The sequence below is a fragment of the Pituophis catenifer genome, unplaced genomic scaffold (assembly GCF_029215685.1).
Source record: "Pituophis catenifer annectens isolate HBS135680 unplaced genomic scaffold, rPitCat1.0.hap2 SCAF_11, whole genome shotgun sequence".
Taxonomy (NCBI): Eukaryota; Metazoa; Chordata; class Lepidosauria; order Squamata; family Colubridae; genus Pituophis; species Pituophis catenifer.
The window spans coordinates 2,178,389-2,195,110 of NW_027256891.1; the positions used below are offsets into that span (position 1 = coordinate 2,178,389).

The following is a 16,722-nucleotide window of genomic DNA, read 5'->3' on the forward strand; positions in this document are numbered from 1 at the left end:
TCTAAATGGTTTTTTGTGCTTGCATTCTGTGTGACAGCTTTTATACCATTATATTCAATTGTGAACGATTTCTGACACAATTTACAGTAGGCCTTCGTATTTGTTCTGTCGGTTTCGTTGTTGGTAATCCATGCAAAAGTAGCTTCCCAGTCTTTGGTGTATTTGCACACTCCTCTCTTTCATTTTAAAGAATTTGAAATCTTGCTGCTGTCACTCTCATCACTCGACGCCATTTTAGGTCAGTCGACACAAGCTACAATACATTTTAAAATTTGAACTGTACATAATTTTATAATATATTTTTATTTCAATCTCATCATTAATTTTTTCGGAGAATCGAGTTCAATGGATATTCGATCTTTGTCTCATTCTAACATGAAAAAAAAGACAAAACGCGATTCTCCTATCCTTATTCTCTTAGACTGTACAGCTTTAGATTACGTACCATTTCATCATAAAGCTTTTGAATAAAAAAAATGTCCACTATTTTGTGAAAAAAAATAGTGAACATAATGTGAAAAAAGCGGACTGTCCGTTCAAATAGTGGACACCTGGCAAGGGTAAATCCAGCCCCACAGTCCTGGAAGGCTCTTCCTTCCTCTGCCCAACTTCTCAAAGCGGCTGGAACGCTTTCTCTGCAACTGGGGGTGGGGGGGTGGGAGTGGGGACTCCGTTCCCCTGGCTCTGATTGACAACTCTGGCCTCTTTTGTGTCAACTAGCGCTTGAGTTGGCTGGCTGTGTTTTCCTCTACTGGGTAAGAGCTGCGTAAGGGAATGTCACAAATACACTGCAGACACTTTGTGGCAGGTGGGGTGGAGGAAGGGAAAGAGGGAGGGAGGGAGAGATCAAGAAACACCCAGAAGCAAAGACAGCTGTAGGGATCCCTTCATGTACATCCGTATGTAACACCCCATTTCTATGGCTTTGCACTTTGGCCCTATGGCTGCCGCTGCTCCTCGGCTCTCCGAGCACCCACCGCGCAACCTCGGCAAACGGAGCGTCGAAGCAAGAGCAACCCTCGAGCTTCCCGGAGGACGACGCTGGAGCCAATCCGCCCCTCCAGAGAGCAGCTTCCCTGCCAGCCTCTTCCTCCATGGTCCCACAGACTGGTCTCACCCATCAGCTGGGAACACTCCTGCAGAGAGGTGCCGAGGGAAGCTGCCCCCCCTTAGAAGCCCCACATTGGCTCAACCACCCCCCTAGGCATCCCGCTCACCTGGAGCACTTCTCCCCCTCCCCCATCTGGGGTCCACCTCTCTTCGGCCCCACTGCCGTGGTTCCCAGGGAAGCTCTGCTCTCCGGAGGGGCGGATTGGCTATTGCCGGCCTCCAGCATCGCCCTCCAGGAAGTCCCCTCAAGGCCTGCAGCCAGGTTGGGAGGAAGCCCATCCAGGCGCTCCGGGTTGTCCAGCCCTCCCATCCGCGGTGCTCTGCCCAGCTTTCCTGGAGGGGCTCTGGGCAGCCCCAGAGGTTGGAAGGGCAAGGCGGGGTGTGTGTGGAGGTGGGGAGAGGACATCATCAAGGGGAAATGATTCCATAAAGTCAATACAAAGAAATAGGAAATAGAGAAAAATAGAAAAAAGGAAGAGGAGAGGAGAGGACCCCGATTTTCCCACCTTTATTAAGCAGCTTTCCAACACTGCGTCACCCTTCACACAGGGGGCGCTCTTCCACACCATTAGCTGAAGTTTTCAGCCCCACCAAGGCGCCCGCTGCCCCCACTCCCGCTGCCCCCACTCCCGCTGCCCCCGCCAAAGGACACCACAGCCCCTGAGTCCCTCGCTTGAGATCCCCCCCTATCCGAGCCCTTTGCGGACACAGCCAGGTGGAGCTGAAGGGCCAGAAGGAACCGGAGAGCGTGCAGATGAGCCCTTCCTGATGACCATTCAAAGAGTCCCAGGAGGCTCTTCCTTCCTCCTGTCAAACCTCTCAAACCGGCCGTCCTGCTAGATCCCTTTCTCTGCAGCGGTGACAGGGACTCCATCTTGCCAGGGCTGATTGACAGCTCCCGGAGATTTTGGGTGGGCTGTTGAGGGAGAGTGGCTCAACTACGTCAGAGGTGTGTAAGGGAAAGTCACAAACAAGCTCCAGATACTTTGTGGCTGCTGATCAGGGAGGAAAACTCCAATGAAGGGAAAAACTGGGGTGGGGGAGGGAGGGAGAGGGAGGGAGGGAGGGAGAGGGTAAGAGGGGGGTGTCAACAAATTCCCAGAACCAAAGACCGCTGTGTGGGCTCCCTTGTGAAGAAGGCAGCGTTCTGCTGGGTTTGATCTCTGAAGATTGGAGTATGCCAGGCTGATGTGTGTCCAGGTATTTGTAGCTACAGAACAATCCAAAGAGAAGGAAAAGTGAGGGGATCTTTTTCCCTCCCGTTCAAAGCAGGGGACACAGACTCAATGCAAATTCCTCCCTCACTGGGGAGATCAGCTGGATTTTGTCCTCAGACAGGAGATCACACAGAAGCGACACCTTCTCTTGATTTATTTCAGAGACTGATGTGGATGCCCACCTTATGCGCAACTTCCTTGGGCGGATTGGTGCATAAGAATTTTGAAACATCAAAACCCAACAAAATGATAGTAATCATCAAAAGGAGTCCATGTGGTGCCCCCCAAAACACATTCATTTCTCAAAGCTTCTGGACTCCAGTCTCAACCTGCCCCGAGTATCCGGGAAGAGAACCGGCTGTTTGAGGAGTCCTGATCACACAATTAGGGGACAGAGGGAGGGTGCAGGATCTCATAGGAAACCCTCCTTCACAGGGCAGCTGTGGGGAATGTGTGCCGACTGGGTCTCTAGGTGAGGGAGACTTCACGGACGCTCCCTACCTGGCTTGGGGTGAAGGGCAACGGTTCTCATGAAGAATATCCTACAACTCTTGGAGCATGGTTCCTACTTACTCTTTCTCACACATATGTATACTTTTAGCCACTGTCAGTAGGAATAATTTCTCAAATTATTTTTCATGAGGTGTCTGGTTCTTTGGTGGTTGCTGAACATTAAATTCCTCTAAATGACTTTCACAGAGTTCTCTTCAGCTAGATTTATTGGGATGAATTGGGAAATACAAGAATTCCAGTCATTCAAACATTTCCCATTTAGAAACATACATATATGATTTTCTTTTATTCCTGCATACCATCTAAGTGGAAACAACGTGTGTCTTCTTTCAAATAAAAAGGTAAAATGCAGTCAGCCAGTCTAACTCAACAAACAATGCAATTGCATAAAAGAATGCAATTCTTTAAATAACATGATGTAAATAACATGATGTTACATCTCATGTTTTTACATTTATTCTGGTCGTCAGCTGTTCCTTTGTGTTCAGGCCTGGCCTCAGAAGGATAATGTAGCACTTGGGAATGAAGATGCAGCCCAGCAGACCAGCACTGGAGGCCAGGATGGAGAAGACCTGAACAGCCACCATGTATTTCCCTTTGGTGCTCAGGTAGGTGGGCACAAAAGACACCCAGACACTGCAGAAGACCAGCATGCTGAAGGTGATCAGCTTGGCTTCGTTGAAGGCCCCGGGCAGGTTCCTGGCCAGGAAAGCCACCGTGAAGCAGATGGCAGCCAGGAAGCCCATGTAGCTGAGGGTGACGTAGAACATGACAACAGCCCCTTCGTTGCATTGCAGGATGATCTCTCCAGGCTGGGAGTGGAGGTCAGAGTCAGGGAATGGGGGAGAAACTCCCAGCCACATGGAGCAGATGATAACTTGGACTGCAGAAGAGGAAAGGATGATGGAGTTGGCCAAGCTCTTCCCCAACCATCTCTTTGCTCGGTTTCCTGGTTTTGTGGCCAGGAAAGCCAGCACGACCGTGATGGTTTTGGCCAAGAGAGAAGAAACAGCAACTGAGAAGATGATGCTGAAGACCGTTTGTCGGAGAAGGCAGGTGGCTTTCCTTGGTTGACCAATGAAGAGAAAAGGAGACAGGAAGCAAAGCTGGAGGGAGACCAGGAGGATGTAGGAGAGGTCCCGGTTGTTGGCTTTGACAAGGGGAGTTTCTCTGTATTGAATGAAGATTATTAAGACAAGGTCTGTGATTAAGAACAAGAATAGGGCAAAAGAGACCAGGATGATGCTTAGATGTTCTTCAAAAGACAGGAGGATTATAACTTTGGGGATACATTGGACTCTGTCCTCAGTTGGATATTTATCATCCAGGCACTGGACACATTTTTCTGTATCTGAGAAAAGCAAAGGCAATATTCCTTTGTTATTCTATCCTTTTATCTTTCAAGCAATATCTTCTTGAGACAACTGATATCAGGATTATTCCCCAAGATGCATTGCTTAAAACAGTTTCACAAAAAGTGACAGACTTCTTTTGTCATGATGTAAGAAATCTGAGGGGTCTCTAACTCATATTTCTGGCCCAAACTCCATGCTGGTTTCCAAACAGCATCTATTAATACACTTTGAAAATAAATATAGTCGTTAGTGTAATTATAAATGTGATGTTAAATTAAATTCCTAAAAATGTGTAGCATTCATTGAAGAGTTTTGGTTCACCAGGGTTTGGGATTTAGAGTAAATGGATCTTATGCACATTTAAAGAAAATTTAAGAAAATTAATTCCTTAAGTAATAAATAAGGAGAGGGGTTTTTTGCAAAATCTTTCTATTCGAAGAATGAGCAGATGAAGCAGTTTCATTCCACACTATCTAGATTTAGAATCTGTTCAAGGTCTGAACTATCAGAATCGGGCTGGAAGGGACCTTGGAGGTCTTCTAGTCCAGCCCCTTGGTTAAGCAGGAAATCCTATATAATTTCAGACAAGTGCCTGTCCAATCTCTTCTTAAAAACCTCCAGGGATGAAGCACCCACAGCTTCTGGAGGTAAGCTGTTCCACTTGTTAATTGTAAAACTGTAAAATTGTAAAATTGTAGTTCCATATAAATCAATATTGTGCAGCTTCTTGCTTTTATTAATTCTCCATTTTTGCATTGTTTTTGCTAAGTCTGTTTCAATTGAATCCCAACTGAATTAAGTTTCAAAGCAGAGGTGAAATCCAGCAGGTTCTGACAGGTTCTGGAGAACCGGTAGCGGAAATTTTGAGTAGTTCAGAGACTGGCCCCAGAGGGGAGTAGGAATGGAGATTTTGCAATATCCTTCCCCCAGGAGTAGGGAGGAAATGAGGATTTTGCAGTATCATTCCCCTGCCACTGCCCACCAAGCCACACCCACCAAGCTACACCACGCCCACCAAGCCACACCCACAGAACCGGTAGTAAAACAATTTTAATTTCACCACTGCTTCAAAATGCCTTTCAACATGGACTTTCCTCAAACTGCTCTGGATAAACCAATTTCCACAAAGTTTGCCATTTCCTCCAGTGTCACCCACCTTCCTGAGTGGAGATGGTCCCCTCCGGACAAGGAACGCAGTCATAGCAACAAACTGGCTCTCCTTCTTGAGCCCTCTTGACAAATCCAGGAATACAACTTTCCACACATTTGGACTGAGGCAGGGACTGAGCAGAAAAACAAGGAATGCCAAAGAAAATACATTAGGACTCTCCATCTATGGAAAATGGGGGGAGAAATGGACATTAGGCCATTTCTGGATAAAGAAGTCTGGAAGGATGGATCTGAAAAAAGTTTTAAGCATTAGGTGACAAGCAGACGGTTCCTCCTCATGGCCCTATTAACAGGCATTTCTCTGGTCTTCATATAGCCATGATTTTAAAGTATGGTGATCAATTCATACTAAATTTTCTCTTTGAAAGTGCTCCAAAACAGTCTTCCAGTTAAGACACAAAGGAGAAATTTCTTTCAAACTAGGACTATCAAGTTGAAAGCGGATGATGTTGTTTGTATGTTTGTTTGTATGTTTATTTGTTGAATACATATGGTTTCATCCTGGTGAAACAATAATAAAATGGACTCTTTAGTTTCTGGAATCGTAGTGGGATGAGATGGAGGTGAGGTCATAAGAGCGTGTTCCCCCAAAAGTGAGGCATCTCTTTGCTATAGCAGATGGGACATGAATAAGAGCCCTTTGTCAAACAGGGATATTTCTAGGGCCCGTCTGGTTATCCAATTCCTCTGAAGATCTACAATTAGATGACACCAACTGTCATGGAAAGAGAGACCCGCATTTATTATTACTTAAATTTGGAACCTCCTTTTCGCCCTCTTGTAAGACAAAAGACAAAACTAAGCAGCTTTTATTTCAAATTCTCCCTCATTACATTTGATCTCAGGAAGGGCTTTTCTTTGGCTAAAAGAAATCTTTCACTAGTTCAGTTTTCTGGGTCAGGGCATTATACAAAGGGAGGCATTATTCAAACAAGGCACTCTTGCAAGCCTCCCAGAGTCCCTCTGGACACGGGAGACAAGCGGCAGACAAATCTGGAGAAGCTGAATTCTAATTCCAAAGCTTGTTTCCCACTGGGACACCAAAGACCTCCATGCAGCCTTGAATAAACTTCATTGGATTCAATCCTAACTTCAACTCAGACACCGGTCAACAGAATTGCCTTCTTCTTTGATATTCACAAATAAGGACGAAGCGATCTCAAGGCTGTCAGCACCACAATCCCCTGCAATTGATGGCCTCTGTCACCAGGTTTATGGAGACAGTAAATACACAGGGGACACAAAAGATCATCATCTAAAGAATGGTCCAGATCCCAGATTCTGTGAACCAGCTTTGAACATTGTTCCTCATTATAGCATCTGGAGGAAGTGTCTTCATTAACCTCCCAAGCAGTTTAAGAAAACTATCATTTCCCACCTTCAATTCTCCGCAAAGGTCATCCATCATGGTGACTCTGCTTAGCGCAGTTGAAATGGTTCCTGAGGCATCGGAAAACAGAGAAAAGACACCAATGTTTCACCCACCTTGTTGAGCGACTTCAGTCGTGGAAGAGCCTCTTGGTTGAGAATAAGTCTCTGTCTTTCAAAACTCCCTAGTGGCTCTTCGGTGAGATCCATCTTGATCTTGGGGACAACCACCCAGCTCCTGATCTTCAGATCTGCTGTCACATCTCCATTTTGGTCCAAGTACAAATTAATGAGTGAAAGATTGCAAAACTCATTCTTTGCCAGAAAGGGATGAAACTGAAATGGAAAGATCCAGAAATGTTAAAAGCAGGAAACTTGATTTCTGATCCCACATGGTCTTTTCACATTTGAATCTTTCTTCTACAATTACATGTATTCCTCATTTGGAGAACAAGAAAAATCATATATTGATAAAACATAATTGACAAAATTTGTCATTTATATATTGAATATTCTAGAGCAGTCACAATACAATACAATCAAACAAACAAACAATCCAATAAAGAGATTATTTATAAACTCCTTGAAAACAACTAGGTGATTAAGCATGTCTAGAAGTCTAGAAGGTCTAGAAGTAAGTTCTCAGGCTAATCTTCTTCCAGGTAAGCAGACAGGAAACATGACCAGAGGAGCTAATTCTAATTTATTATCTAACTACATTATGAGAATCTTGAAAGCATAATTTTCTGCCCAATTGTTTCTACAACATGAAATGTTGAGCAGGCTCCTTTCTCTGCCATTTATGCATCTGAGGGCTCCCCTCCCTCTTGCCTGATCATTTCTAGTTAACAACTCTTCCTCCACCCCCAAGGTCATTCTCATATAAAATTCCACTTTGTTAATAGATTGTGGGAATGCTTGTGATATAACTTGATTTCATCCAACTATTAACAAACTTCTTCATGAAGTCTAGAATAGAATAGAATAGAATAGAATAGAATAGAATAGAATAGAATAGAATAGAATAGAATAGAATAGAATAGAACTTTTTTTATTGGTCAAGTGTGATTGTCTTGGTGCATATGCTCTCAGTGTACATAAAATAAAAGATACATCATCAAGAATCATAAGGTACAACAGTCATAGGGTACAAATAAGCAATCAGGAAACAATATCAATACAAATGGTAAGGATCCAAGCAACAAAATTACAGTCATACAGTCATAAGTCGGACGAGATGGGTGGTGGGAATGATGAGAAGATTAATAGTAAGTGCAGACTTAGTGAATAGTTTGACAGTGTTGAGGGAATTATTTCTTTAGGAGAATGATGGTGTTTGGGAAAAAACTTGTGTCTAGTTGTTCTGGTGTGCAGTGCTCTATAGCGTCGAGGGTAGGAGTTGAAACAGTTTATGTCCAGGATGTAAGGGCTCTGTAAATATTTTTACAGCCCTCTTTTTGACTCATGTTGTATACAGGTCCTCCATGGAAGGCAGGTTGGTAGCAATTGTTTTTTCTGCAGTTCTAATTATCCTCTTAAGTCTGTTTCTGTCTTGTTGGGTTGCAGAGCCAAACCAGACAGTTATAGAGGTGCAGATGACAGACTCAATAATTCCTCTGTAGAACTGTATCAGCAGCTTCTTGGGCAGTTTGAACTTCCTGAGTTGGTGCAGAAAGAACATTCTTTGTTTTTTGATGACGTTTTTGATGTTACCTGTCCATTTTAGATCTTGCAATATGGTAGAACCTAGACATTTGAAGGTCTCTACTGTTGATACTGTGTTGTCTAGTTTTGTGAGAGGTGGAAATATGGAAGGGTTTCTCCTAAAGTCTACCTATTATGAACCTATTGAAATGATTGTTAGATGCTGTGATAATTAAGTGGAAAAAGAGTCTTACAAACTGTACTGAAATAATAATAATAATAATAATAATAATAATAATAATAATAATAATAATAATAATAATAATAATAATAATAATAATAATAATATAAGTACAACAATAGCAACCAAAGCAGGCAAGATCATAGAAGAAGATGAAATAGAACTAGAGAATGAAGAAATGATAAAGGCAGTAAAATCAGAAGAAGGCTACAAGTACTTGGGGATTTTAGAAGCCTCTGACTTAATGCATAATAAAGTCAAGGAATTAACTTCAGCCAAGTACATTCGGCGAATTCGTAAGATATTAATGTCCAAATTGAGTGGAGGAAACATTATAAAAGCCATAAATACCTGGGCTATACCTGTGATTAGATACTCTGCAGGAATAATTGCCTGGACCCAGATGGAGTTAGACAATTTGGACAGAAAAACAAGGAAGCTTATGACAATGAATCATGCCTTGCACCCTAAAAGTGATGTTGACCGATTATATTTACCAAGAGCAGAGGGTGGTCGAGGACTCCTACAAGTAAAGCAGACTGTGGAAGAAGAAAAATGCAGCTTGAATGATTACATCCAGAAAAGTGAAGAACAAATGATTAAGGAAGTAAATAAAGGAGGCCTTTTAAAGGCAACTAAAACAAAAGCAGAATATAAGAAAGAAGTAATTGAGCAGCGAGCTGAAAATTGGAAACACAAAGCTCTGCATGGCCAATACTTGAAAAGTATTGAAGGCAAAGCTGACCAGAAATTAATTTGGAACTGGTTAAGATCAGGAGTACTGAAAAAAGAAACAGAAAGCTTTATTTTGGCAGCTCAAGAACAAGCCCTAGCCACAAACTGTATGAAGGCAAAAATTCAACATGTTACCACCAACAGCAAATGCCGCCTCTGCAATGAGAAAGAGGAGACAGTTGACCACCTGATCAGTGGGTGCAGCAAAATTTCACAAACTGACTACCTACAATGCCATGACCGTGTTGCTAAGATCATTCACTGGAAATTGTGCCAGAAGTTTGGATTTGAGTACAGCAAAAACCACTGGGAACATCAGGTTGAGAAAGTTTTAGAGAATGAGAAACTCAAGATCTTGTGGGACTTTAGGATTCAGACTGACAGGCACTTGGTCCACAACACACCTGACATAATAATAGTTGAAAAGAAAAAAGTATGGTTCATTGACATTGCAATACCTGGTGATGCACGAATTGAAGATAAGCAGCAAGAAAAAATCACAAAGTACCGGGACTTACAAATTGAAGTTGAGCGACTGTGGAAAAAGGAATCGTGTGTTGTCCCGATTGTAATTGGAGCCCTCGGAGCAATACCCAAAGGGCTACCCCGCTATTTAGAAATTCTAAATTTGCCGGACTTGAACATTTTGACTCTACAAAAAACCACCTTACTCGGAACAGCTTACATCCTCCGACGATACCTTAACAGTTCCTAGGTCCTTGGTTAGGACTCAAGCTGCTGAGCTATTAACCAGCCTCAAAGACTGTGAATCTCACTAAAGAATAACATCATCATCATCATCATCATCATCATCATCATCATCATCATAATGATAATTTTATTTCTATACCGCCCTTCTCCCGAAGGACTCAGGGCGGTGTACAGCCTATTTAAAAACACAAGACAAAGCAGCGATTAAAATTTAAAATAATTAAATAGATTTGGCTCAAATTTAAAACCCCAGAAATTTAAATACCCCAATTTAAAACTATTATGTTGAAAGCCCGGCCTGGCGGAACAACAGGGTCTTCAGTGCACAGCGAAACACCCGGAGGTCGGAGATCTTACGTATTTCTGGGGGGAGTTCATTCCACAGGGCTGGGGCTCCCACAGAGAAGGCCCTCCCCCTGGGTGTCGCCAGCCGACATAACTTGGTCGATGGCACCTGGAGGAGACCCTCTCTGTGGGAGCGAACTGGTCGGTGGGAGGCTATTGGTGGCAGAAGACGGTCTCGAAGGTACCCAGGCCTTATGCCATGGAGCGCTTTAAAGGTGGTAACCAGCACCTTGAATCGCACCCGGAAGACCACTGGGAACCAGTGCAGCTCGCGCAGGAGGGGTGTCACGTGGGCACAACGAGTTGCGCCCATAACCACCCATGCGGCCGCATTCTGGACCAGTTGGAGCCTCCGAGTGCTCTTCAAGGGGAGCCCCATGTAGAGAGCATTACAATAGCCCAACCAGGAAGTAACAAGGGCATGAGTGACCATGCGCAGGGCGTCCCGGTCCAGAAAGGGCTTCAACTGGCGAATCAGGCAAACCTGATAAAAGGCCCCCCTGGCCACGGCCATCATATGCTCTTCCAAAGACAGCCGTGCATCCAGGAGGACACCTAGATTGCGAGCCCTCTCCGGGGGGGGCAAAGATTCACCCCCAATAGTCAGCGATGGCACCTGCTGACTATATCGGGGCGCCGGAAGCCACAGCCACTCGGTCTTGGAGGGGTTGAGTCTGAGCCTGTTCCTCCCCATCTAGACCCGCACGGCCTCCAGGCAGCGAGACATCACATCAAGGGCATCGTTGGGGTGGTCTGGGGTGGAGATGTACAGCTGAGTATCATCAGCGTACAGATGACACTTCACCCCAAAACCACGGATGATCTCACCCAGCGGCTTCACATAAATGTTGAACAGGAGGGGCGAGAGGACCGACCCTTGCGGCCCTCCCCATGCGAGACGCCTCGAGGTCGACCTCTATCCCCCTGCCAACACAAACTGTGAGTGATCGGAGAGGAAGGAGGAGAACCGCCGCAAAACGGTGCCCCCTATTCCTAACCCCCTCATTCGCTGCAGCATGATACCATGGTCGATGGTATCAAAAGCCGCTGAGAGATCTAATAGGACTAGGACAGAGGAGCAACCCCTGTCCCGGGCCCTCCAGAGATCATCCACCAACGTGACCAATGCCGTTTCAGTGCTGTACCCCTGCCTGAAGCCCGACTGCTACGGGTCTAGATAGACAGCTTCATCCAGGTGCCGGGGAAGTTGTCGTGCCACCATGCTCTCAACAACCTTCGCCACAAAACGAAGGTTGGAGACTGGACGATAGTTGGCTAATTCAGCCGGGTCCAGGGAAGGCTTCTTGAGGAGGGGCCTCACTACCGCCTCTTTCAAGGTGGCAGGAAAGGCACCCTCACTCAGAGAAGCACCTATAATCCCCTGGAGCCAGCCTCGAGTAACCTCCCGGGAGGCCAGTACCAACCAGGAGGGACACGGGTCCAATAAACACGTGACAGCACTAATTTTACCCAGAACCCTGTCCACATCCTTGGGAGTCACAGGATCAAACTCCTCCCAGATAACATTCTCAAGACCTGCCCTCATCTCCTCCCGTGGACTCATCCAATCGGAGTCCAAGCCATCCCGAATCCGAGCGACTTTATCGTGCAGGAATTGCACAAAATCCTCAGCACGACCCTGCAAGGGATCTTCCCACACTCCCCCCCGAAGAAGGGAGTGGGTCACCCTAAACAGGGCGGCTGGGCGGTTCTCTGCAGATGCGATAAGAGTGGAAAAATGGTTAGATTTTGCCACTTTTATCGCCACTAGGTAGGTCTTGATATAAGACCTCACCTGTGTCCGGTCGGAATTGGATTGACTAGTCCTCCAAATTCTCTCTAGGCGTCTTTTTCGACGCTTCATCTCTCTCAGCTCCTCAGAGAACCAAGGAGCTAATTGAGATCGGCATCGGGTCAGAGGCCGCAAAGGCACGACGCGGTCCAAAGCCATGAACTCCCAAGCCACCTCTGACGCCTCACCCACGGATGGAAGGTTGAAATCCCCCATGACAATAAGTCTGGGGGTATCAACCGCCACCCCGGCAATGACATCGAGTAGCTCGGGCAGGGTCGCTGCCACGTGGCAGGGAGCCAGGTACGTAGTCAGCAAACCCATCTGCACCCCACGGCCCCACTTCACACAAAGCGACTCACATCCGGCTATCTGAGGAACAGTGGTCTCCCTCGGACAAAGACCTTCCCTAATAATCACCGCCACTCCCCCACCCCTCCCCTGGGCCCTTGGCTGATGAAATGCACGGAAACCTGGCGGGCACATCTCGACGAGGGGGACCCCCCCTCTTGGCCCAACCAGGTCTCCGTAATACCTGCCAGGTCCACACCCCCCTCCAAAATAAGATCACAAATGAGGGGGGCTTTATTAACCACCGACCTGGCATTACACAACATCAGCCGCGGACCCTGGGCCTGAGGCTCTACACAGCCCAGGACACGAGTCACGCATTGGGGGCCGGAGTGCGCAATCGCTCAGAGACAGCGCGTGAGCACCCCCGACACTTGATATGACCCCCTGCGCCCATCATACCTGCCCCTCCCACTCATTATTTCAATTACACAGCCCTTCCTGTCGTCCCCCTGCTCCCCGGTTAAATTTCCTTTCGCGACCCCTCTGCTGCAGCTAATCGACCCATCATCCCACACAGTCGCTATCTGGACCCCCCCAGGTCCGCTTTTACAACCCCCTCCCGCCCTCCCGGGTCCCCTTAAAATTTTCCTTAAAAATTTGGCTAAAAAAGCCCTCAACCCCCTCTTCACTGCATGCCATCTCTCGGGGTTCCAAAGCCCATCATCAAGATAGGCCCTCAATAACATGGAGGGCCAGGCCTGCAAGAGGGGGGAGTCTCGCAGCGCAAGAAGGTCGGCTTTTAGGAGCATCAACCGAACCAAAGATGGGAAAAGAAAGGCCAGTCCAGGAATCTATCATAGTCCAAGGGATAACTGAGCATAAAAGGTCACAAAATATCCATTTATAGAGCTGGACTCCACTGTCCTCTCATGACAGGGAGAAGGTCCAATGTTCTTTTTCTCCAACGGAGGTTAATAGCCAACCATCCTCTCATGACGGCCGGTCCCGTTACAAAAGTTATCGGGAACAATGTTCTATCCTCTCCGTTGGGATGTGGAGAATCCCTCAGCTCTCTCAAATGGTGCTCAGTCTCTCCTACCAGCAAGGGCGTGAGTGGAACATGGTAAGGGGTCCAAAGTGTCCAGAGTGTAGATGTTAATAACGATGGTAATAGTAAAGATGTTAATAACAATGGTAATAGACCCACGGGCACAAGATCTTCCTTGAGGTGAGAGTAGGAGTAGCGAAACAGCAAAGCCCAATCCAGGGGTGGATGGCCATTAAGGCCAACACCCACCCATACCTGGGGGGAGGGGGTGGAGGAGAGGCCACCCGAGGCGACCAACAAAACCAAATCATGGTCAGCCTCCCGCCTCTCCAACCCCCAGATCTCCACAAACCCCCAGTCACAGCTCTGATCTCAAACACCCATCACAGTAGAAGTCTACTGTGAGCCAGATGGTAGTCCTAAGGGTGAGGCTGTCCGCATCTCCCCCATCAACCTGCCTCCAGGCCATTTCTCTGGCCGGCCGGTCCGTGGCAGCCATTGCCTCCGCCGCCACCGTCGTCGCCAGCCCGCAACCAGGCACCCCAAGCTCCCAAGGCACACCGGCCCCCCCAAAAACACCAGAAAAGAGCGTCCCAGGGGTCCAGAGGGCTGAGGGAAGCAGGGGGGGGCACTTCCAAGCCGCCGCCGCACAAACGCCGCCCACCGCCGGATGCCTCGCCTCCACTTCCTTCCGACCCTGAAAGGCCAGCGAAAAGCCAGAAACAGCTGCCACAGTCAAGCCCGTTGCCCCATCTCCCACGGTGCTGTCCAGCCCTGCCCTGACATTCCAGAGGGCGAAAAAGCCCTCAATAGGCAGGGCGGATGCTCCCCTCACTGGGACTGGAGCCGGAGGTGGACAAGGAGGCTCCTGAAGACCCTGACGACCAGCAATTTTCCCATCCCCGAAACAGAGCTCATTTGGTCACCGCCATCTTGAAGCATGCGCAGAGATGAAAATAATGTTTAATGTCCCTCATAGAAATGAGATATGAGTAACAAGTATGTGAGGGATCTCACGAAGATCGATAGTCCGTTGAGGGTGCTTCCAAGAAAAGGCAGCACGCAAGGGTGCAATCAAGTTAAATCTTTATTTAGAAGTAAAAGTGGAGTAAAATGAGTTCCCTGGCATGGAGGCATCCATGCCTGGATTGAGCCCATGGATCAGTCCCATAGGAAGGTAGAACAAGAGCCAAAGAGCAACCCCTGTGCAGGAGTTCTTATAGGGGCCCTTGGCCCCTCCCTTACCAAGGTGTGTGAGGGGACCGGAGGGCCATTAACTCTCCCCAATGGGGCTGCAGGGGCCGGAGCCCCTTGACCCACCAGTGGGATCAAAGGTGCCTCTTTGCTCCCATCTGGTGGCCTTTTAAGAAACTGCCATGGCTGGCACAAAACACCTAACAATTCCCCTTCTTGCCAGCCAATGACAGGTACCAGAGAGTATATATGAGGGCGAGCAGGTGTCATAGACATGTACAGGTTTACAGGACCAAACACAAACGCTTACATAGAAGGTTGTGTCGGTCAATGGGCACAGGTTTTGTGAACAGGTCAGCTAACTGGTCGGTTGTGTTACAATGTTTGATGTGTACAAACCCCATTCTGGCAAGCTGTCTGACATTCTTGTAGCGGATGTCTATGTGGCAGGACCTAGAGCCTACCGCGTATGCCCCCGAGATTCCAATTGCAGCCGTGTTATCTTCTTGAATTTGGATGGGCAGAGTAGGAGGTGCCCAGATGCTCGTTACCAGAGCATTGAACCAAATCAAGTCATTTGCTGTGTCCGATAGGCTGGCATATTCTGCCTCAGCCATGGAGCAAGAACCTAATTTTTGCTGCCTAACATGCCAATGGATAGGACAGCCATTTAGCAATATGAGGAAACCAGAGGTGCTCCATCTACTCTTGATGTCGCCAGCCCAGTCCGCATCTGAGTAAGCAGAGAGCTGGGCCGGCTTCCCCTTCTCTGGTTCCAGCATAAGCAGGGCATTGGCCGTGCCCCTGAGGTACCTAAGTACCCTCTTGACAGCATTCCAGTGGAATTCCTTTGGGTTTTCCACATGCCTGGACAATAGATTAGGCTAAAGCTAAAGCTAAAGCTATGTCAGGCCTGCTCCAATTGCTAATGTATAGCAAGGAGCCAATCACAGATTTGTATAATTTGTTATCTGTGAACTCAGGGCTGTCCTTGTGATCGTGGCCATAGTAGTCAGTTTGTATGGGGCTACACGTTGAGTTAGACTCCGCCATTTTGCATTTGACCAACAACTCCTCGATCTTTTCTCTCTGGGATAATGCAAATCCCTTTTTAGTGGCCAAGATATGCACACCCAGGTACCTGTCAACCCGCCCAAGGACTTCAAGGTAAACTTTTCCCCCAGGGCCTTGGCAAATTTGTCACACCTTTCCTTGCCAGGCCCTACATATAGGAGGTCATCCACATAAACCAAAACCCGTTCTGTATCACCTTTGGTGTCATGTGTGAAAATGCAGTCATCTGCATGAGATGCCCTGAAGCCAATTTGCTCTAAACTCCTTTTGAGGCAGTCGTACCAGAGTTTTCCCGACTGCTTGAGGCCATATAATCCCTTTTGGAGCAACCATGTGTTTCCCCCCTCCTGCTAGTAACCAGGAAGGGCCCTCACGTAGATCTGCCGGTCCAAGTTGGCGTGGAGGTAGGCCGTCTGGATGTCAAATTGGTAGACTTCCTTTCCCAGAGCAGCTGCCATTACGAGGACGGCCTTGACGCTTTCTGCCCAGATGGTCGGAGAATAGGTCTCTATGTAGTCTTCCGCGAACCCCTGTGCTACCAAGCAGGCCTTGTACAGGTAGCGGCCATTGGCAAGTGGTTTGGCCTTGAAAACCCACCTTGTGCCAATGACCTTCTTCTCTTTTGGTGGTTGCCTGGGGGTGAAGATCTTGAGCTTTCTCAGGCTCTCCATCTCCTGTTCCATCGCGAGCTGCCACTTCTCCTGTTCTTCGATGGGCAGCTCCTGGATGTCAGAGAAGGTCTTTGGGGTGACCACGATGCTGTTGACGGACGCAACGTGCCCAATGTCGATTCTCTTTGGTGGGACCCCCTTGTTGGACTGCTTTGATCTTCTGACCTCCTGCCACTCACCGCCCTTTTTTCTGCAGGTTCCTCATCGACTGGCTGCTCACGACCGGAATGTGGAGGCCCT

General features: G+C 47.4%; 1 protein-coding gene across 1 annotated transcript; it reads right to left on the minus strand.

The window, feature by feature from the left end:
• Positions 1–1,678: 1,678 nt before the first annotated feature.
• LOC139322854 (vomeronasal type-2 receptor 26-like) lies at positions 1,679–15,354 on the minus strand. Its single transcript, XM_070952103.1, has 6 exons — positions 15,202–15,354; positions 13,944–14,240; positions 6,851–7,069; positions 5,352–5,478; positions 3,293–4,191; positions 1,679–1,831 (listed from the first exon to the last, which is right to left on the minus strand). The coding sequence occupies exons 1-6, from the start codon at positions 15,352–15,354 to the stop codon at positions 1,679–1,681; spliced, it is 1,848 nt and encodes a 615-aa protein (XP_070808204.1).
• Positions 15,355–16,722: the final 1,368 nt, after the last annotated feature.